This window comes from Phocoena phocoena, chromosome 10 (genome assembly GCF_963924675.1).
Source record: "Phocoena phocoena chromosome 10, mPhoPho1.1, whole genome shotgun sequence".
NCBI lineage: Eukaryota > Metazoa > Chordata > Mammalia > Artiodactyla > Phocoenidae > Phocoena > Phocoena phocoena.
The window spans coordinates 98,451,033-98,474,243 of NC_089228.1; the positions used below are offsets into that span (position 1 = coordinate 98,451,033).

Below are 23,211 nucleotides of genomic sequence, written 5' to 3' on the forward strand. Positions count from 1 at the left end.
ATAACCAGAAGTCAAGTTCTTTGCGGTTTCCTATTATGTTTCTTAAGAATTGTGCAGTGGTGATATGAAAAACACACATTTCTGGTAACAGATACAAGCTGTTGAGGTTACCAAAATTAGAGATATTCAAGATAACAAAACACTCTATAATGTGTATACAAACACATATGGCTATATATTAGCTTCCCCCAAATGGCATTGTTTCTATCTGAACTAAGCACAGGTAATTTTGTTTGGAAGTATGGCTTTTTGGCAACATAACATTTTATTACCTTTCTTCAAACTGGTTCAAATTTACTTAAGTGCTTGTCCTATACTCCTAATGGCTACGTTAAAGAAAAAAACATCAAGGCATAATCGTTCTACTTGACTAATTTATCTGTTGGTAATCTTCTATTAATTTTTTGCCCTTTTATTTCAAGGCAACACACAAAATGAAGAATTGTGCAGAATTGCTGATATACATAGGCTGCCATGAAAATAAAAATATCTAGAGGAAAATTGAAAACACTATCAAATATGTACATGCTTCCAAAACTTCTGAGGTTATCCAAGGTTTTCATATCTAAGTCAAGGTCATAGGTTAGATTCTTATGTGAGCCGGCTATTCTTTGACCAAAAAGTAGAAACTATGGATAGGTCAGGGAAGAGGCTCCATTTTTACTATTTGGGAAACCAACTCCTGCTGTGTCTTTTCTTTCCTGGGGAGAGGAGTTACAATTTTGTACTAGACACAAATCTTTGAAATTTTGACTTTTTAAAAATTTACACTGGAATATGTGATATTGTAGAACTACAGACACAATCTTAGTCATACCTTTGCATTCATTAATCCTAAAGGAAGGCATTGTTTTCTAAGACAAAACACAGCATTTATGGGTAAGGTGCCCATTTTACCGAGACCCAGTTTTTTTAACGACGTGTTCTCTCCTAAAGAGCCGGTGAATAAAATCACGATCAGCAACGCACAACTTATTTGGAGTTCTGAGCTTCAAATACACAGGAGACTAGTTGGGTCACCAGTATGACCTAATTTTCTGACCCTGGTTCCCCCTTGCAGACTTTCCACACTTGGAAATAAAGTGCAAATTCGAGTGAGGAAAGAAAAGAAATCCACCCAAGAGCTGTTAAAAAAATGTATGTATGCAGTAAATCTATGTACCACTGTGTAATTATAATAACATAAACAAATCCACTAGAAGGACACTCACATTAGACCTAATTTTATGCTGAACTATTATAATGCAGTTAAGAGCCGCATAGTCCTGACTTATTTAAGCTCTGTTGTGAAGCATGCAGCATTTGAACCTGTTCCGGCCTGTTTGACTACCATTGAATTAGCGCCCTTAACTTGTTTTTCTTCTGAACGATGAATCTCATTTAAGAATTCCTGTTTGCGGGTCTGGCATTCGGTGGGTTCTTCTGTGCTGTTGTGCCTCCAGACCCAGGTCAGCTAAGCTCCTCAGATTTGCCCCATATGTAGTCTCTCGACTCACCTGTCTCAAAAGATTTGTTAACTTACCCTGGGCTCTCATGGAAATGAAGGGACAGATTTGATTGGTTTAATGAGAGAGATTTCAGATGACAGGAGACTTCACTTGTGGAGCTAACTTCACATTCTGTAGGGCACAGTAAGCGTCTACTGGCCTGTCATTTTGCAGAAATACTTAGTGAACTCCAATTTTCCATGGATATTACTTAGGCTGCCAAGTAGTTTAACCGTTACTCATTAGGAAATGGAAGGCAAAGGCATCTTTAGAAAATGCACTTTCTAGAAAAATCACGTCCTGCTTCCTTCTTTTTATCTCTCTCCTACTTTAGGCAAGAATGTCTAGGTTGTCTGGTATTTGCCTGAACAACACTTTCCCTTCCTCTATGCAGATGGCCTGAAATAAAATTAAACGGGAAATCTTACAGGTGAACATTTAGTTTGGTGATCAAATATCAGGCCGGTTTGCTGAGGAGCTTGTTACTCAACAACTAGTTTTAAAGAAATAGAGTTAAAAGTCAGGAGAACAGAGTTGCAGAGAATTATGTCCACCCACTTAGATTATTTAGAAATGAGCCAAAGGACTTAAGAAAAATCAAATAGTGATTTCTTCATCACATCTCACCTTTGCGTCCATCCTCTGATCTACCTCTCTTCAGGCTTAGTTCCTGTTATAAAACATCCATGTTCTGCTTCTTTTTTTCTTTTTTCTTTTCTTTTTTTTTTTTTACCTTGCCCTACTTTCTTAACCCTAGGGAGGATTTTAAGAAGGTTTCAAAGCTAAGCATCCCCAATTGCTTCAGGCTGTCTTTGGTTGTAAGTCAGAATACAAAGCAATTACCCGGAGGGTGGGATGTGTTCGTGGCCAATGGGAGAACCTTCCCTAGATCAGCAGGTAACTGAAAATATTCTCTTAAGGGTGAACATCTGGTGCAGATTCTTAACCATTTCTAGTGAGGTTTTATGGGTCACTCTTCCTTTTCCTTTGCCAAAAGGTGTGTACTCATAAAGCACAAATAATAGGGTTTAACTTGGTCCACATGCCTTGTGGACAGGTGTTTGATTATCTTATCTTAAGGACTGCTAGCTAGAAATTCTGGAAAATGACCACAACTGCTTTACTATTAGAACTTTATGGTCCAAAAAAAAAGGGGAGAAAAACATCAGTATTTTTTCTAGTTAATCTCCAGTTCAAAGAAGATTGAGAACATTCCATGGGATATTAATAGAACTAAATGGCTGCAGTAATTTAGATGCGGCCTCTATTTTGGTTTTCTATGACAAATGACACTGTACCCCTTTTGAGTTGAGAAGGATGCTTGCAAGGTTCCCGCACAGGCCAAGGACAGAAGAATCTTCCCGTAGATTCTTTCTCGTGAGCACTTCACAGAGGGAAAATTCAGCCTTCTGCAGCCACACGCTAACACACGAAGATAGTAGTGTACAATGTGATCACACACATTACCGTGTGGTGCAATCACAAGTACATTGGCTTTTGGGACTTGCTTGGCGGTCCAGTGGTTAAGACTTCGCCTTCCAATGCAGGGGGTGTGGGTGCGATCCCTGGTCGGGGAGCTAAGATCCCACATGCCTTGGGGCCAAAAAAATGAAACATAAAACAGAAACAATATTGTAACAAATTCAATAAAGGCTTTAAAAATGGTCCACATCGAAAAATCTTAAAAAAAAAAAAAAGTACATTGGCTTTAGAGTCAGACCAATTTGGGTTCAAATATCAGAGCTGCCTGATTACTTCTGGGGTCTCAAGGTGCTGCTGTGATATATATGCCTCTTTGCCCCACCTGAGTGATTTGAGAAAAATTAAGTAAACATAGGAACCAGACTAAACGAAATAAAAATATCAGCCTCATGACTAGTAAAGCTGTTTGGACGATGTGTCATTAGATTAGCAGCCAAGTGGGCTTAACTCATCACCCCATAAGGAAGGAGCTGGAAGGCAAAGTCGTTCTCGGAAGAGGCCTGCTCTTGTTAAAACTTGACTATGGACCGGCAGAGGATGTGGGTGCTTCCTAGGGATGGCCTGGATATAAAAAAATGAGAGGGAAGGGGCAAGGGAGCTACTCTGATTTCTTGTTCCTAAATCACCAGGGAGGAGAGTAAGAAAAGCTTGTGGGGAAATCGGAGGTAGAGGAGTAGGATTATTTATTAGTAAATAATATAATCATATAACTATGTCTTTGGGCAAGTTATTTAACATTTCCAAGCCTCAGTTTCCTTGTCTATAAAATGGGAATAGTAATACCAACCTGACAGGGTTGCAACATAAACAAACAAACAAAAAGCGTGCGTGTGCGTGCGTGCGTGCGTGTGTGTGTGCGTGTGTGTGTGTGTGTGTGTGTGAACTGCCTACCTTCAGACCTGCCACTCAATAATGCTGACTTGCTTTCTAGCCTACCCACCCCTTTTCTTCCTAGACCCTGGTCAGTCAAGGATGCCGCTGGGTAGAAGGCAATTCACTCCTCTCTTTCCTCAGATTAGAGATGGTTGAAAAGGAGAGGAAGAAGGACATGCATATCAAAGAAAATAAGAATTATTTCTAAAAATCTACTCTGCATAGTTTACTGCCCACATTTTCAAGGTCACTTACCTCCTAAAAGGAACCATCTTCCAAAGCAAGAATTACTCCTTTTCAGACAAATGGAGACATCTTCATAGTCCTTTAGCTTGCAGGTGTCCAGGGCTGCAAGATGGGTTTGTTTTATACTGAATTTCCAAGACTGAGAGGCTCCCATCCACCAAGGCTCCCAGCTACCTTTCACCCCACCAAACACTTCGTAGAATGAGCGGAAACCCCATGGCTCTCCAGGACATGGCACGCTTATTCTCATCTCATTTCTTTTGCTCTGCTTTGCCTGAAGTTTATCCCTTTACATCCAAAGGCTGGGAGACATCAGAGACATGTGTAATACCTGGGCTGGAGCTGCGTGTGCAGCCAGGAGCCTTCAGTTCTGATCCTGGCTCCAAGCACAGACTGCTTGAGGGGCCCGAAGGAGCAGCCTGCCATCGTCCACCTCCCGATTTTACCTGAGGTTGTTGTGGTGTTGCTAAACAGCCTCACGAGGCGATCATGCAGATTAAAAATTAATTATATAAATGGATTCATGTCCCCATCGTTGCTCCCACCGTTTTGACATAGCTTAACAAATTCTCTTTAGATGTAGTCAGTGCGGTCTTCAAACCTGTCCTGCCTGCTTGCTATGGACTCACTGCAGTGGCATCCCTGTCCAGTGGGGTCTTGCACCTGTTGTCACCTTGAGGTGTCTCTGTCACTCAAAGCTCACATCTAGCTAGCAACCAAACTCTGATGATTCTATCTCAGAAAAAGAAATCATTGACTCTGTCTCCAGTCCAACTGTCACTGCCCAAAGGCAGGGTCTCATCACCTACTTTTGTTTTTTTTTTTTTTTTTTTGCGGTACGCGGGCCTCTCACTGCTGTGGCCTCTCCCGTTGCAGAGCACAGGCTCGGGACGCGCAGGCTCAGCGGCCATGGCTCACGGGCCCAGCCGCTCTGCGGCATGTGGGATCCTCCCGGACCGGGGCACGAACCCGCGTCCCCTGCATCGGCAGGCGGACTCTCAACCACTGCGCCACCAGGGAAGCCCCATGTCTGTTTTTAATTGTATCCAACTTTAATCTTTTCTCTCATTCAAGCTATTTCAAGACATTTATCGCTTCTTTACCTGTTCATCCAGATTTTAATCTTACCTTTTATTTTCAAAGAAAAAAAAAATCACTAGCTAGAATCTTGAAAGTTTATTGTCAATTATAGTCTTGAATTAAATAATAATTGGCCAGAACTTTCTATCACATTATTTAAACTTTCCATATTATTGAGGATTCAACGTACTTGTAAATTATCTTAGAAGGAGTTAACTTTGGAGAATGTGTTTGACATGGACTTTCTGCCACAATAGATAAATGCCTCCTGACTCAGAAAGAGCCAGTGAAGAAAGAAATCAATTGAATACTTTCCTTTATTTACCTCTGAAATGACTGGAGTATGTGAATATGGAAACTGAAAATTTTAGAAAGCATTTCTGTAGCTCAGCTGTTGCAGGAAAAGATCACAAAGATATCTGGAGACTAGAAGGTTTATCAGCCTCAAAAAATCTTTACAGCGGTATAATCTAATCTTTCACTGCCAATATTTTAGACCAGCAATAGAACAGTGTTTTTTGAACTCATTCATATTTCAATTAATGTTACTGAAGTCCCCACAAGGTGTGTTGTATTAAACAATGGAATCGTCACAAAGAAAAAATAATAGGTAAACACATAAAGTATGCAAAAATCCTGCCCTGTGCACTTCGGTAAAATGTATCTTTAATTTATCTTGCCCCCTGTTTTGGTGTTGCCAGAGACTTAGCACCTAGCATACGGCAAAGAAGCAAAACAGAGCAGAGATTTATTTTGGATGGGAAAGCACAAACACTCATTCATAAAACCATTCGTAAGCATTTTTTTTTTAATCAACACTGTCATTGCCGCAGCCTGCTTGATCTTCCTACTCTGGGTTAATATGGGAGCCAATTACAGCTTCATCTGTGTAGAATTAACTTTTCGGAGCACACACCGGGGATTTGTCTTCCTTCACTATTTAGATATATGTCATAAAAATATGCATGGAATGGAGTACAGGCACTGCAGATGGCAGAGACTTTCAGATTTATTGCAGAATCATTTAAAATTGGTTATGCTCTTGCCAGAAGTTAATTAATTTTTTTCTCTTCTTTTCTGGGGCTGGGGGGTGGGGTGGGGGGCCTCTGTGTCTCACTAGGTGGCAGTGTATGATTATATCTGGAAAAGCCATGGCGACGTCCAGTCCAGCATCTCCAGCTGTGACCTCCAACAGCAAAATGAAACTTCTGTGTCTGCACTTGGTCCAGGAGATGTTACTTCTCATATAGCAGTGTACACTGTTTATCCCAGTGGGTTCCAAGAGCTGTACCGCCATTTTCTTAGGCTCTCTAGTGGTGCCATCATTGAGGTGAGTATATATGAAAATATTTTAATGCAAATGCTGTGTATGTCGTGTAGTGCGTGAATGTGAGTGTGTTTATACTTGATTTAAAAGGCTTCAAAACTACTTTGCAAACATATCATAACTGATGCTTCTAGTACCATAGAGGACGTGAAGATGTATTTTAGTGTTTTCCTAAAGAAACGAAAGTACCGCGTAAGAAAAAAAAATGTTTCTGAGCTATCGGAAGAAAGGCAGGAAAAAAATCGCGTGAAATAATTCAGGATTCTGCCTGCAATAACTTTGACTCAGTCAATATTTGGAAACATCAGCAGATTGATGAAGAAGAAATATCTCAGTCCATAGATACTTCGATGCCACAGGAAAGTACACAGCTCTTTGCTTAGATGATCTCACACAAAATGAATGAGATGGTGCAATTTCATATTTCTTCCATGAGACAAATCTTAAAAAAATAAAGGAAAGCCTCCATTCCCTAAATCTTTAAAAACTTTTTAGAGTAGTATTTGGCAAAGATCCTAAAGACATGTTTCCTCCTAAAATGTCAAAGTCTTTAGGTGGGCTGAGTTTGTCAAAAAACATCTCTTACATTGCCTCAAAGTCTCAGAATCCAAACTTCAGGGCATGTTGAAACCTGAGGCTCCCATTAGCGTCAGAATTGCTGTTGAATAATGAAGTCAGAAAGAGTGTTATTTCCCTTTATTTGGAGAGAATGAAGGATGGAGGAGAAGGAGAATTCAGATGTGTGTCACAGATTCCCTGGTCTTGGTGGCATGAAACTCACTTTGCAGTGGCACGGTACCCCGTTGTTAAGAATTTTCAGAGTAAGAACCTTTCTGTTCGCATCACACTTTCCCTGTGGAATTTAGCTATGGCTGTTTCTGTTATGAAGTTGATGAAAGTGTGTCTTCATAGAAGTCCCTTTGAATACAACCTTGAAGAAATTTTTAATTGTTTAGAGCTCCGCCTTGCAGATAGGGTGCTTCCCCTTTTTACAAAACCAGCCCATGATGGAGTCTGGTACTTGAGTGATTCTCGTGGGCTCTCTACTCAGAGAAACAGAGATGTGCTAGACAAGGGTCCCCATCATTTCACCTCCCTTTTCCCTGATATAAGAGGGGATTGTGTATATTGTAGCAAGGCAGCAGGTAGGTGGATGAGAACTATATCCCACATAATTCTTTGCGGGCTTGGGTCCCGGGCTGGTATTGGCACTTCTGTGTATGATCTTTTTCAGACTTTGGCAACATCTGCTTTAGAAACCTCTTTGTGAGACAAAACTGCCAGGGCTTAATTTTTTTTTTAATTTACGCAAGCGTGTGCATAAAGATGTATGCACACCATGAGCTGAACAAACTGGAGAAGCCAGGATGCCAGGGATATCTGCCCTTCTGCTGCAAAACATCTTGTAGCTTGTAGTCCTTGGGTCCGACTGGGAAGCTGAGGTTCAAGGTGACCTGTTCTCATGAGCAAAGCAATCATCAGGGCTTTAATTCACTCGCTCCTGCATGTGCGCTAGGACCTTGGTTTAGTCATTTCCCACTCCTCTGCCTATATCCTTATCTGTAAAACTGGGTTATAAATACTCATACTACCTGCCTCACAGGTATTTGGGACAGATGAATGAGAGAGCATTGGCAATATATTTTAGTTCTTTTTAAAAAGGGCACACGGCAAACAGTTCAAAGTATTGTGGATCATGCACAATTAAATTCAACATTTTTTCAAACGTAGTAACGTTATGCTACAAATTAAATAAAGTAGGTTCTAGAAGGATTGAGAGGTGGGGCAGGAGGTGTTATTGACCCATCTGGTTTTGGTTGCCTGTGTTTTCCACACTCTTGGATTATATGATGGTGGAAGTGTGGCTGGACCCCGCTAAGCCTGTTCCCAACAGAGATGCTAACAAATACTAAACCAGCATTCCCCCTTTTCTCAGATCTCAGCAAAGGCACAGGGTCCCACTCCCTCTGCAGTTCGAGTCTAAAGCCTACCCACTTAATTCTTTGTGCTTTATGTTACCTGCTTTGTCCTCTATGAAATCCATTTTGAAGGGACCTAGCCTCTTTGCACCTTCTCTGACATTTTTTTAGGAGTACTAGGTTTTATTCGTCAGCCTTTCTAAACTTGTTTCCAGTATTAAATTGTGTGTCCCAGAGGACAGGAACCGTCAAATCATCCCAGTCCCAGAGCATACTGAAGACTAGGCAGGTTTTCTTTCAGCCTATTCAACAATCTTCCTACTACTTTCTTTTATATCTCTCCTGACCCCTAACGGGCACAATCTGATCTATCACTGGCTTTCTGAGCTATAAAATCTGAAATTGGAATGGTCTTTTGCAGCTTCAGTGAGAAGTGAAATTCATGTATTATCTTTCCCAAAGATGTATGCATGGTAAAGAAATTTCCAACACCAGCACCTAGATAGATTATACTTTCCGGACTGAAGAAACATCTATTAAACTTTGAAAATTGTAGTTTCTAAGTAGTCACCTACTTGGATTAAAGTTAACTCCTACCTTTGAAGTCCCTGTCTCTGTACTAGACACAAAGCTGTTGCTCAGGGAAATCTATTAAGTTGCCTTGAATTTCTGGATGTCAAATTATGCTACTTGATGGTTAATTATGTACCATGAGACCTTTTCCACTAACGCCCATATTATGCGAATTGAGGGCACCTATGCTTAGGAAATGACTCAGATCCGTCTAGAGATACCTGTAAGATCCATGCTGTATTTTGATGGGCTATTCTGATAGGGGAAGAAACAGGTAGCTGCCTCTAGACCTAATTTAATATTTACAAATTAGATCTGGCAACAAACATGAAACAAAAATGGGTGAACTTTTGCTTCACCTTTATAACCTGAACTCTATTCTCAGAAGTTTTAGGGTGGTTGTAAAATAGAGTACCTCGTGTTCTGAGCTCCTTCTGCAACTAACACAGCTCCAGCTTGTGACGACAGTGATTTCTAAGTCTCTCCTAATTCTGATATGAAAGATAGGTCACATGTTAACCTTTTCCTTCTTTTTTTTTCTCAAGAAAACCTTAGCAATTTGAGTTTCGAAGCACGTTATCTTCAAGTTTTTCATTTTTTTGTGAAAAGCCATGGTTTTTGGAACAGTATGATTTCTGCACTGAAAAGGTCAGATTCCATCAGGTTGAAATAGAAGTTATATTATTACAAACTATCTTTCCTATGGATTTATTATGTTCACCACTTTTTTTCATCTGGGCCCGTGACGAAGATGACACAGATCTTACAGTGTTCTACGTATTTAACTTAAAAAATAAAATCCCCTCCACGCTTGTCCGAGATGGTCATTGGTCTGTCAGGAGGTGAGGGCCTCTCTTGAATTATCTTTTTGTCAACCCCTCTGAGGCTGGGCAATGCCATGGACTCTCCGCAGAGGAATACTTTTTAAATTAATTCATGAATTAACTTTATATTGAAGTATAGTTGATTTACAGTATATCGTGTTAATTTCATGTACAGCAGTGATTCAGTTATATATATATACGTACACATATCTATTCTTTTTCAGATTCTTTTCCCATATAGTTTATTACAAAATATCGAGTAGAGTTCCCCTGTGCTGTACAGTAGGTCCTTGTTGGTTATCTATTTTATATACAGTAGTGCGTACCTGTAATGCTTTGTCTCCATTCCGTAGCTTGAGGTTTTTTTCTTTTTTTCTTTTTAAGTACAAAGTTTTTCTAAAGTTTTTAGTGCCACAAAACCTAGAAACCCAGGCAAGACTGGTGCAGACTCATCAAATCACAAATAAGCTTCCCGATCCCAGGGTATCCATCGCAATTAAGAAAGCCCTTGGAGCATTCGTTGGGGCGGAATGGGAAAAGGGTTTCTCTGTCATTAGAGGCGGTGTCGCCTGGTGGTCTGAGCAGAGGAATGGGAGTCAGGAGCTCAGCGATCTAACAGAGTCTCTGTGAGGCCCTGCCGAGCGGCTTCCGGCGAATCTCTCAACCTCAGGAGGACAGGCTCACCTACTTTGAATCTCCCATCTGAAGAGCTCCTTACCCAGTGCCAGGAGATACACAGCAGGAGGCCTGATTCCTTGTCTGCAAAATGAGAATATTAATACTTGCCTAAATAACAGATTAACCAATTAGTGATTTTATTAAGTGCTCTGCTGATAGAAAAAGCAGCAGGAGAAGAAAGGTGAAAACAAAACACGGAACCACAATTTATGATTAGACGGGTTTGATGCAACTCCGGATTCTTCTCTCACTCATGGAATTGAGTGACCACCGGTGGGGAGAGCAGGTGTAGAGGGGCCGACCCTCACTTGTATGACCCTCAGCGAGAAGGCAGCAGAGAAGCTTTATCTTGCAAGCTTGCATGAAGCTTTGAGTAAATGGAGGGAAGAATCGTATTCTATCCTTGAATCAATGACTTGCACGGCAAAAACAGAATACAAATAACTGAGAGTTTTCAGTTTTAACTCTTCTATTGTAACATCTTCCAGAAAAGACTATTTATTGTTATTGGAAATTCCCATATCCATCTGTTACAATGACTAATTTGCTGTGTGTGTGTTTGAGAGAGAGAGAGAAATACACAAAAATGTGGAAGGGAAATCAATAGGAAAATACTGAAAACTCTGGGTCTACAGAAGTTATTCATTAAACATGTAAATTGTTGGGAATTCCTCCATCCAGTTTTTCCATTTGTTGAAACTCATTGTTCATGGGAAGGGGCAAAGCCATCCCTGTGTTTCTCATTGTGCGTAGTTTTACACTGGCCTAAAGAAAATATTAAAATTAACTCATTTTTGCAAACAGAAGAAAGTCCCGTTTTCATTTCCCAAGTTTAGAAAACTTTATATTTTGTGCACAACACCTGCATGAGAAGGTGCAGTAAATCTTTGGGGCACATTTGGGGCACAATTGCTTACATGACACTATTGAAAATATACATTAACATGAAGTAGTAATAGCAGTACTTATGGCTTTGCATAAAATATTGCTAAAAATGTCAAGGACAGGATTGTGTTTTATTTTTGGTTTTCAAGTTCAAACTTAACAGCTGTCACTTCAATTGATTTTTAAAAAATAAGTTCCTGGTATTATTTTGCCACCTCTTTTCCCGAAGAATGATGGACTGTTGCAGTAAACTGTAGAGGGACATCATTCTGTCGTATCTAAAACACAGACCCCATTTTAAACAACATATTAAAAAAAGAATGCAAAGGCAAAGAAGAATTCAATTTTCAGGCTAATATTAGAATATAATGGCACTTATAAGACATTCTCCTATCATACTACCATGAAAAGTCTTAAAATAGACACATTTACTAATCACTTAAATATATATTGAGTATATTACAGGGATTTATCTCTATTTTAAAATTACTTGACAAAATTATTATTCCCATATGTATGTGTCAAAATAAGTGATTTTATTTGTCTGTAATAATTAGGTCAGTGTGACTTGCTATGACATGGTTTGCTTTTCACAAAACTAAGCTAGATGGTTCTCACGGCAGGCTTACTTTATTATTTATATATATAATTGGCAACCTGTAAGAGGAAAATAGCATAGTTTTTAAAAAAATTAGCACACTATAATTTTAAAATAAATACAACAGATTTCAGACACATTTTCAGAAAATGTGCTATTTACTTCTAAAAAGCTATTTTCTTATTTGACCTATTTTCATGGGTCAAAAAATAACTGTTAGTGACTAAATTAATTTTAGTAAAACTATGTTTGGTTTCTTTAGAAAATCATGAAGAACTACTTTGATTGTACTTATTACGTATTAAGATGTGATTTTAAAAAACATTTTAAAGTTACTGCAGGTCCTTTCTAAAATAACTTCTTTTGTTCAATCTTGTAAATATTAAATTTCTCCATACTTCATCTGTACTCATAAGTTGAGACAATTATTCACTGGTTGTTCCTGTTTTTATAGACCATATTTTTTTATTTGCATATATAAGAAAAAGAATAATCACATACATATTTTTGAAAGTATTTACTCATAAAATAATTTTCAGCATCTTAGATTTCCTTTGACTCTCCAAATAATTGAACTTATGAAAGCTGTAGAAAAGATTTGTTCTATTATTGCATTTATATGTCTATCAGAAATAATACGTATTCATAGGATATATTGGAGAAGAAAAATTTCTTGGGATTCTAAGTCATACGAAATGTTTTAAAAGGTATATTAAGTATAAAGAAGCAGTTTAAAAAATAAGCCTTGATATGCTAACTGAAACATATGGTTAAATATCTAATATAAAAATTATAGAGGTGAAAAATTAAATCTTTATCACACAGTCAATAAAGAATGAATGTTTTACGCTGAGTAAAAATATGTTCACTTTTACTTCTGTATATTTTTTTCTTATTGAATTGGAATTTGGAAACCATAACTTGAAAGGTGACCCTCTAAATGTGAAAAATATTTTTATGCTTCTTTTTATTTCTTAATCTTAAGTTACTATAAACTTGGAAAAATTTTGAGTTTTTTGCTTTATAAATATATCTATTTTTTCCCGGTTTTATTAAGGAATGATTGACATACATCACTGCATAAACTTAAGGTATAAAAACATTAACGTAATAGGTTCAATGTTCATCATCTCATACAGATACAATAAAATGAAAATAACAAAATTCTCTTTGTGATGAGAGCTCTTAGGATCTACTCTCTTAACAACTTTCTTGTATGTCACACAGCAGTGTTAACTACAGTCATCGTGCTCTACGTTTTCTCTCTAGTATTTATTTATCTTATAACTGGAAGTTTGTACCTTTTATTTGAAATATATTTTAAAGCCATGCATCCAACAGTCAGTGCTTGAGCATTTCAGAATATGCCATGATACTACTAATCAGTGATTTTTATCTCGATTCTATTTGACAAGGCTGCCTAACACTGATTTCTTAAAAAGTCAAAGATAATTCACTCATGAACAAGGCAAAATAAGCCACAAAACCCTAAACATAATGATTTTTCCTTCTATTTATGTACAGAAATACCATGAAAATATTTTGGTGCATTTTGTAATTGTGTCAATATTAAGAACTATCTACAAATGAATTAATTTCTTCTAAGAATCCATAGATACAGAAGTAGTTTTTTCCTTTTCAGTTTATGGAACAAGCTCTTCTATAATGACCTGAAATAATTATTTAATAATAATATGATTAAACAATGTAAAAACCAGTTGCTTAGTGTCAATTATTTTTACATATTTGTATCCTATAAATTATTTTAATTGCATTTACATTTAATAAAACACTGACATAAAAGCATATAAGTTTATTTTATGTGCAAAATCACATATAGTATACGCCGAGTGACACTTAAAAGGCATGAAAGAGTAACACTAGCTTATTTTCTGAAACAATCTTGACTCTGATGCTAAATTACAACTCAGAAACATCTAGCGTTTTTACCTTTATGAGAAACGGCTTTTTACATATTTAACATAATTCCAGGGAAAATAAACTGGAATTATGTATAAAGATACATGCACCGTAACCAAAGGGCGTTTATATTCCCCTGTAGAATACTTAACGATGATTTCATAGCCATTTTGTGTCATTTTCAAAAGGATATAAAACGCAGCCAGTAAACAAACTAGACTTTAGATTTAAGGTGACAGCTGCTCCTTCAGAAGCAATATTCAGATATTTAATCTTAAGAACATTGACTATTCTTTATTTTACAACCAAGTAAAGTATATGAAAAAATGAAAGGACTGCGTACTTTGACTTATTATTTTCACAGCAGTGGTGATCAACATGGCCACCACTGCCAACACGCCATCATCACTAAATCCCAGAGAATTCATCCAAATGTCAGCCCTTATTTAACTGTTTCAGGAAATTAACATCTGTGCTCTACTTTTTCAAAATGCAAAACTTCCTTTCTCTAAACGAATGCTGATTCAACCTATTATTTACTCTGTCATATTATTTCTAGTTATATATATATATATATATATTTTTTTTTTTTTTTTTTGAAATCTACAATTGTAATCTAATTTTAAGACTCTTTACCTCTAGTTTAGATTCCTGTAGTTCAGGTACAGAGATCTGAATTCTGTTGAAGCAAAAATTTATTTCGCTATGGAGCCATAATGAGTTTAACTAGGCCTCCAAATATTGCTGTCAGTGAATCAGTGCTATGCATACGCGAGTCCTCTGTTAAGTTGGCAAATTAAAACAAAATCTGTCCGAATGTTGTATCTGCTTTATGATTCCTCCTCCGCAGCCTCCTTACCATCTTTATAACGGCCTCTCACTAAAACCTTATCAATGGGGGTGGGATGGGGGGGGTGGGAGGGAGGGAGACGCAAGAGGGAAGAGATATGGGGACACGCGTATATGTATAACGGATTCACTTTGTTATACAGCAGAAAGTAACACACCATTGTAAAGCAATTATACGCCAATAAAGATGTAAAAAAAATAAAAATAATCTGTTAGCTTGGGAAGTATTAGTAATAAAGATATACTTTAAAAATAAAGCAACAAAAAAATAAGGTAATTATGAACTTAGAGGGAGAAAACATTCTATAAGAAGAAAAAAAGAAAAACCTTATCAATGTGTGTTTTGGGGAGCTGCGTATGACCCATTCTACCAGATAGACTGCAAATAAAGTCAACTCCGTTTTTCGAAATAGACACTTGAGGGTATATCTACCCTTATTAGCAGTCAATTAGCTATCTCTTTCTTAAGGCCTGTTTTAACACAATTTCTAAGAAATCCAGGGACTTCTTTATACCAGAGAAGGCCCGTCCTGCTTCAAGCACAAGGCAGAAAGAGCTCACATCTGTTGACTTCATGGCCATGGGTGTTTCTGTTCACCACCAGCTCCCTACATCCACACGGCATGAAAGACCCTTGTCTGTCTCTGCAGAAACCCTTTGCCGGTCACAGTGCCTAGCGATAGGCACATCTGTAACACCGTGCTGGTGGGGACATGAGTGGCTAACCAAGTCCACGGTGGCTCTTGCCTCGTCCACATAGTGTGCCAGGATCTAGTTTTCCCCAAAAGAAGTTGATCGTGAGAGGTTTTTATTTTTTTTTTTTTACCAGTTTTAAAATTTCTTTTATGAATGGGTAAACTTTGGAGTTTCTTTCTTGGCCATTTTCATTGACGTTCCTTATTATTTCTTAAAGCTAGATTCTGACAGTGGAATTACTAGGCCAAAGAATCTGAGAATTTAAAAGGATAGATACTTATGAGCATATTTCTTATACACAAAAATATATATCTCCAAATTGCCCTCCAGAAAAGGAGGACAAACAGAAAGCCACCACTGCAATGAATGGGAAGTCTGCCCAACGTTTTGGTAACCTTTTTGGCTATAGCTACACAAACTATGCTCTCTGTAACTTAAAGAGATAGGCTTGAAATATGAGGTCACATGGATATCAGAGTTCACTGTCATTTTCTGCCTTTGGAAAATGCAAGACTAGGTTGTGTTTTCTTTTCAAAGCACGGCACATTTAAATACAGGCTTGCTGTGAGATTTTAGTTGTTTGCGATATTTACTTTCTAGGAATGTTTATTCCCAGTAATCAGTGAAACTCATAAAATAAGTATGATTATAATATTATGAGCTTATTCTTCTAGCACAAATCACTTGAAATATGTGACTCTAAACAGATAGAGTAATTGGAAAGTGAATTGTCTTGCACAACAATTAACTAAGAAGTGACGAGTACGTTTCGTTAGCGATTATGATTAAAGCTAGTTATATTTTTATTCCCTCTTTCCCAAACCTGTCAAGCTGAGGTATATTTGTTAATTTGATGTATATTCACATAGATGTACAGATCATTTTATGCAAGTACATTTTTGACACATTATGGTGGCAGCTGTGATGGGGACAAGGGGAATAGTTTAAAATTTAGGAGCGATTTTTAAAAAACCAGTTCATCCCAGAAGGCGACATGCTGTTAGTCTATGGCCCTGTGCATCAGGGTAAAGAAATGCTTCCAGGTAATTAGTCCAGGTGATAACCGGGGAAGTTCCTAGAATCCTGAGCAAATCAAAGCACTCCTGCTCTCGTGTCCCTTCTTGCTCACACCACACGGACATTTTAAGGAATTCCTGTTAATAAAGACATACTACTGAGTAAGGAAACATCCCAATAATCCATTTCCTAGAGGATAAAGTGGCGACTGAAGTTGTTATTCTGATTCAAATTCTCAATAACAAAGAAAGATCGTGAATGGCAGGACAACTTAGGGGAAAGTGACTTCGTCATTCTGGAATTCTTAATTCTGGTGGAGGCTGAATGCCACCCCACTTGATATTAGGAAGGTGCATTTCAGAAATTTCAAGAACAGTTGGCATGTTCCACCACGTGAGGATCTAAATGGTAAGGTATCACAGGAGGCATGGACAAAGCTCTAGAATTGCAACTCTGAGTTACACTTTTAGATAGTCTTGATAAGAAAGAAGACTGAAAAAATTCTGTTGTGGTATAGGATGTTTCCCAATAAACTTAGGTTTTAAAAAGATCATATACTAAGAAAAGCAAAGAAAGGTGTATCATGAAATTACAAAAAAAAAGAGAGATGTTTAAGGACAATGACCGGGAGAGAATTCCCTGGCGGTCCAGTGGTTAAGATTCGGCTCTCTTACTGCCAGGGCCTGGGTTCCATCCCTGGTCGGGGAACTAAGATCCTGCAAGTTTCATAGCACAGCCAAAAAAAAACTCTAATAAAAATAAAAGAAGAAGAAGAATGACAGGGAAGCAATAATGGAAAAGTACGACACAATTTTAGGTAACGGTGGAGTGGACTCTAAGAAAACCTGACAAGAAAGATTCAACAAAAGGAGAAATCAAGGTGTCCAAAGACAGCTATTTTTCTCAACATTATTTAGTTGTATATGTCAAATATCTATTTCTGCTTAATCACGAAACGTTTTTTATTAACCCACATAAGTATGAATTACAGTAGATGTCCTCTTTCTTATCCAGAGAAATGTATTCAGTTTGCCAGAGTAGATGTAGATGTGGGTCCCTGCCTTTCTCATTGGAGTGGCCTTCAGTTCAAGAGACTATAAGTTCTGGGGAAAACAGTCCTTCAGCAGAATTCTTGGAAATGTTACATACCTTCAAGACATAGGAGAGCCAGATGAAGTCAGTGAAATTGATGATTCTTATAAACAGCCCAAAATAAACCCAAACTTTGTGAGACAAGTGAAACAGGATGTTGGTAGGGTTGCTAGTTGTACGCTCAAAGATAATTAGTCTTGTATACACAGAAAGCTTCTCTTGGGACAATGAGTTCCTTCTAAAAGGAATGCTGTCCTATGTTTTCCCCTGATAGTTTTGTTTTCTATCCATTTCATCACACAAAAGTTATTAATTGCAAAAAAGAAAATCCCAGTCTTGTGTTTTGTTTTGACATTTTTTGGTTTCTGTAAGATTAGGATAATTCACTTTTCACATGTGTTTAACTTGCTAATTATGACTCTGTGCTCTGTATTACTAAATATTATACAAATGCTTATTTATATTTTTGCTGTATTATTAAATTACTGTTAAAGTCAGAAAGAAACGGGAGATATATGTACACGTATAGCTGATTCACTTTGTTATACAGCAGAAACTAACACACCATTGTAAAGCAATGATACTCCAATAAAGATGTAAAAAAAAAAAAAAAAGAAGAAGAAAGAAATGGAACCAAACCATAAAACTTAAATTGAAAACTCCTGTTAAAATGTGGGATTAGGTTAACTATAATGGCATTTCAGGGCATTTCCAAGCTGTCATTTTTTTTCAGGGGAAAAATTGGGAAAAATCACAGGTTTTGCTCATTCTGCCTAAATATTTCTTTGAAGTGTGGTAAGTTAACATGTGCCATTTTGTCACCACTTTTCAGGTGTTTGGTGATATCAGTGGCTTAAAGTTTATCCCCAATGAAGTGGTCACGGCTATTCAGGAGCATCTAAGTGAAATGGACAGTACACTGGAAGACTCCTCAGATATTAAATCAAGAGGACTGAAAAGAATCCATTAAAACAAAAAGGCATTTTCCCCCGATTAAATATTTTACTCATTGCTGTACCTGAGTGCCTCAACCTAGAAGTGCTTCTTCCTTCCTGCTTTCTTAAAGGTCCACAGTGGTGCACAAGTCACGGTGAGAAGACTAAGTTCAACTTCCTTTTCAATCTACGGCCTTATAATATGTCCTTTACCAGAAGTCAGTAACCAGTACTGGAAACAACAGCTGGACGTCACAATTGTCCCAAATATGTTTTCAGAGAACATAGACTCATCTTCATTAGCTTAGAAAGAGCTACTTGGCTCCTGTGAAGTATGAAGAGAGGTAGAATATCATTTTTCACACTCTCCCACAGGAGTGAATACGGGGAATGGCTAGAAGATGATATAACCAAGCCTAAATAAATCCCCTTTCCCCTTCACTTAGCATAAAATTTCACATTTTTTTTCTAGAAGAAATTTCAAGGAAAACCATGGGAAAATTACATAATAAAAAAATCAAGTCACTTAAATTAGTTGTTTTACAGCACAAATGCTTTGTATTCTAAGATATCAACAAACAGCCCCAAACTGGCTGGCTCCCATTCGGGCTCCCCTCATCCACCTTAGCTCTTTCTGAAAGGACCAAAGTAGCAAAGCCCTCTTGCCAGCTCTTTAGACTATTCCTTTTTGTCTTTACTCCCTTGCTTTCCTTTTTTCAACTGAAGGTTTGGAATAGGACTTAGGATCACAAGAGGACAAGGAACTGTCAGAGGGCTGATGGGTTATAAAAAAAATCCTGCATCTTTAAGAATCATTTGTCCTCATTATAGAGCAATAAATCCAGAGGATATCTAGGCCCTCTGGTCCTCCTCTGCATTTTTAAGGAAGGGTAAGCAGGTGTTTTAACAGTCACCTCTCTCAAACAAAAAGCAGTGTTTATTAGAGAGGTCAAATTTGATACCTATAACTGGGAAACATAAACACATCCCATCCTGGTGATTTTTCAATCCTCATCTTTAATTATTGTCTAACTATAAGGATATCTTCAGTCTTACATAAGACATTGAGTTACACTAGATGTTCCCTCTATTGGCAGAAATTAGCATATGCATATACTGTCTATATTTTTCATCCTCTATAGCTCTTATTGAAGGCAGATCAACATATATTAACATCTCTGACAACAGATCTCAACTTCACGGAAACTAGTGAACATTCTAAATATGTTTTAATGGCTTAAATCCTTGCACCTGCACACCTCAGGAAACTAGACTCTTCCTTCAAAATGATACGGGACTGTCAGTGTCAACGACTTCTTGCATTCCTCACCTCCACACTTGCAAGCATAATTACCTGGTCGTAGCTCTGGTCATCAGGTACTCACCTCCACTTTCACCGAATAGCTTTCTATTCTAACTACATGCTTTGCCTTCCCCATTGGAGCATGAATTACCTGTGTGGAGAATTTCTCAAATGTATCTTCTTATTAACAGAGCTTAGAATGATTCTTGGCCCTATGCAGGGGCCCAGTAAACATTTCCTGTTGGGAAGATGGTGTGAAGGAGAGGTGGGGGAAGGGATTAGGGCCAGGTGTTATCATTTATAGTATAAATAAGAAGCCCATCCCTCCCCCTGAAAAAGTGGGGCTGGATACAGTAAAGTAAGTTCTATGATAGACCTGTATCAATACAAAATATACTGAGAAGGATAAATGTATACATATAAGTAGATTTCTGCCTCCTAAACTGTATTTCATTAGATTATTAGGTCAAGTTGATAAAGCAAATGTAGTTGAACAAGTGATTTGGTAAGTTTTTCACTGAACCATCATTTGCTTAACTGAATTAATAAAAACACCTGTTGATTTTATAGGTCTGTCACTTTTTTTTTTTGGCCGCACCGTGCGGCATGAAGGATCTTCCTTCCCCGACCAGGATCGAACTCCCTCGCACTCCCTGCAGTGGAAGCACAGAGTCCTAACCACTGGACAGCCAGGGAACTGCCCTGTCACTTTTATTATTTATGCTTTTCTCACTAAAATGTAAGCTCTTCGAGGGCAGGGATCACTGTCTGCTTTAATTAGTGGTACCTGCCCCAGTCCTCAGTACTGCTCTTTGAGCTAGTAAGTGTTCTGTCAATTTTCATTGGATGAAAGCATAAACTGATAAGCCAAGTTTCACTTCACTTGATATTTAATGTGTTGTACAGCAGTGAACTGAATGAACCATGCAGAGGTCAGCAATCAATTGATACTTTGCTTTTTTGTGTGTTTCCTTTAGGGACTGGTGGTCCCAATGAAAGCATTCGTATAATTCAGAAAAACAATATTTTCTTGCGCCTAAAGGATGCCCATGGCCATAGTGTATTTCCTAATCCAAAAAGTCTCCTGCTACATTACTGCAAAGCAGTTGTTGTTCAGTATTTTAAAATCAAGTCTACAGAACGTTTTGTTGCTCTAGTTGTTTTCTAGTTGTTTTCCTTGCCATTGAACTGATCTTACAGAGCTTCAACATATGAGTCTAACACTTTCATTAACATATTGTGTGTGTGTGTGTGTGTGTGTGTGTGTGTAGTGTGTAGTGTGGTGGACAGAGATTTACTAACATGTTCTTTCAAGAGTTCTTTCCTGTTGAGAAGGCCCATTCTAATGTTCACAGACTCAGTGCAGTAACTTAGTCCAATGTTGAAATAAGATTTGGGCGCTATCTTATCTCTGAAGTAAATACCACATTTGCATTGCCATTGAAACAAACTATTTGATTTAGATTTTTTTTGGGTGTACATGTAGGGTTAGTTTCTTAATAGAAAAATAAATGGGGGGAAAAAGGACCTTTTTATTCTTATAATCAATTCCTCTCATTTCTGTGGCCCTTTATGAATTGCAAACAATAATCCCACGGATAAGGAGGGATGGGGGTGGTCTTTGTTAGTAGATACTCTGCAAGAACAGAGTTCTAACTTGAACATCTTCAGTATAATATTCCATTAGCAGTGTACACGTATTCATATACCGTGCAAAGTGTTATTTCAAAATTCAAGATAGGTTTCTAGGGGACTATATATCTCTGTAAATTCAGTTATTTTTTCTCAGTATATTGAGGATAATTACAATACTAATAATTATTTTTCAAGAATCTACTAGTAAAATAAGCTTTCCTTTATCTATAAACTCATGTATTTTTTTGATTATTTCACGGATAACTTCTTTTCTAGTATTGTAGTTTCTCACTGACTTGTATCATTCACATTGATATTTTTCCTCACATAGAGATAATACACAATACAAACTATGGTTATAATTGAAAACAGTAAAAAAAAATACTTTTAATAGATCATTTTTGCTAGTACCTACTGTGCTTTTATTGTCCAAATAGATTATCCATTTGAAATTAAATTTTATTAAGGAATAAAAATATAAATAAGAAGGAATTAAACATTTAAATGCTTGCTATAAATTTAAAAATGAGATCTATTCAATTTTCCTTGTAGTAAGCTCAGTGACAATAGATAGATTACACTGTCAGTTAAGCAAGTAGATGACAAATGAGTGATTTTCATCCTTCGGTTAAATATGGTGCTAAGTGGTATGTGCTGGCATTAAAAGCAAATTACTTATCACTTCAACAATCACAGCATGAGAGCATTCTATTGGAGGCTGTATTTCCAGTCTTTCTTGGTCCTCAGTTTTATTAAATAAATCAACTGATAATGGTTGGATAAGCAAAGGAAAAAACCTGGATGGCATTATGACATTTCCATTTTATAAGTACCTATTCAAGACATCTCTAAAATGGTCTTTTGTAGTCACTGAGAATTCACACTCACATCTCCGTACACACATACACACACTATATTTATATATAATTTCATCTGGTCCCATTACCTACGGGAAGCACAAATTCCTTCTGCTACGTCACTTCCAGCTGGCCATCTCGCTCAATCTTAAACACCTCTAGGCGTGGGAAAATCACCACTGCAAGTGAGAACTCTCATTACTATCACCACTAGGAATTCCTTCCAGTAGCCTGAAAATAGCCCTTACTGGGTTTGAGGTCCTTGCAAGAACCTGCCAATTTTAACAGCTCAGAGCCTCGGCCAATGAGAAGCCTTAACTAAATAGTAGTTGACTGAGTGAAATCAAGAAGGCTCATCTCTTTTTTTTTTTAATATAAATTCTTTTATTTTGAATACAATGCATTTACGCATATTTTCCTTTTTGTGACTGGGGAGGTGTTGGGGAGAGGGGTGCGGACATACTCAAGGGTGAGGAAGGTAACCCTGGGTACTCCATTCAGAGATTCAGGAAAAGTTCCACTAACCCACACAAACAATTATTGTTTTGCCTACTCTAGCAATGCCTACAATGTTTTAAATAGGATCAAATATTTGTATTACATAGTGAGACACTGGTCTTGTAGCATGAACACAGAGATCTGGTGGGCAGAGGGTCTGCTTGATCTTGAACAATGAGGACATTTGCAGGACCAGGAGAGAGTGGAATTTAGAGACTCTTCCATTATTGATTTCCTTAATCTGTTTAAACCCTGGGATGAGCAGGAAATCTTTTCTAAAATGGTATAAGTTCCTTAAAAATAACCTCTCCAATATTTGAGTCATGATAAGAACTCAGTAATTGTATGATCAATGGATGAATGAAGGAATGAATAAATAAGTACGTACATACATAAATGAGATAGTACTACATACATAAATGAGATAGTACAGTATA

General features: G+C 37.6%; 1 protein-coding gene across 1 annotated transcript in view; it reads left to right on the top strand.

Moving 5' to 3' along the window:
* LOC136129709 (uncharacterized) overlaps window positions 1-18,516 on the top strand; it is a gene marked incomplete at its 5' end in the record, with an annotated part of 268,536 nt that extends 250,020 nt beyond the window's left edge. The window contains 2 exons of the mRNA XM_065886016.1: window positions 6,289-6,498; window positions 18,379-18,516. Of these exons, the coding sequence (XP_065742088.1) occupies window positions 6,289-6,498; window positions 18,379-18,516 (348 nt within the window). The remainder of the gene's footprint in view (window positions 1-6,288; window positions 6,499-18,378) is intronic.
* Between the last annotated feature and the right edge of the window lie 4,695 nt (window positions 18,517-23,211).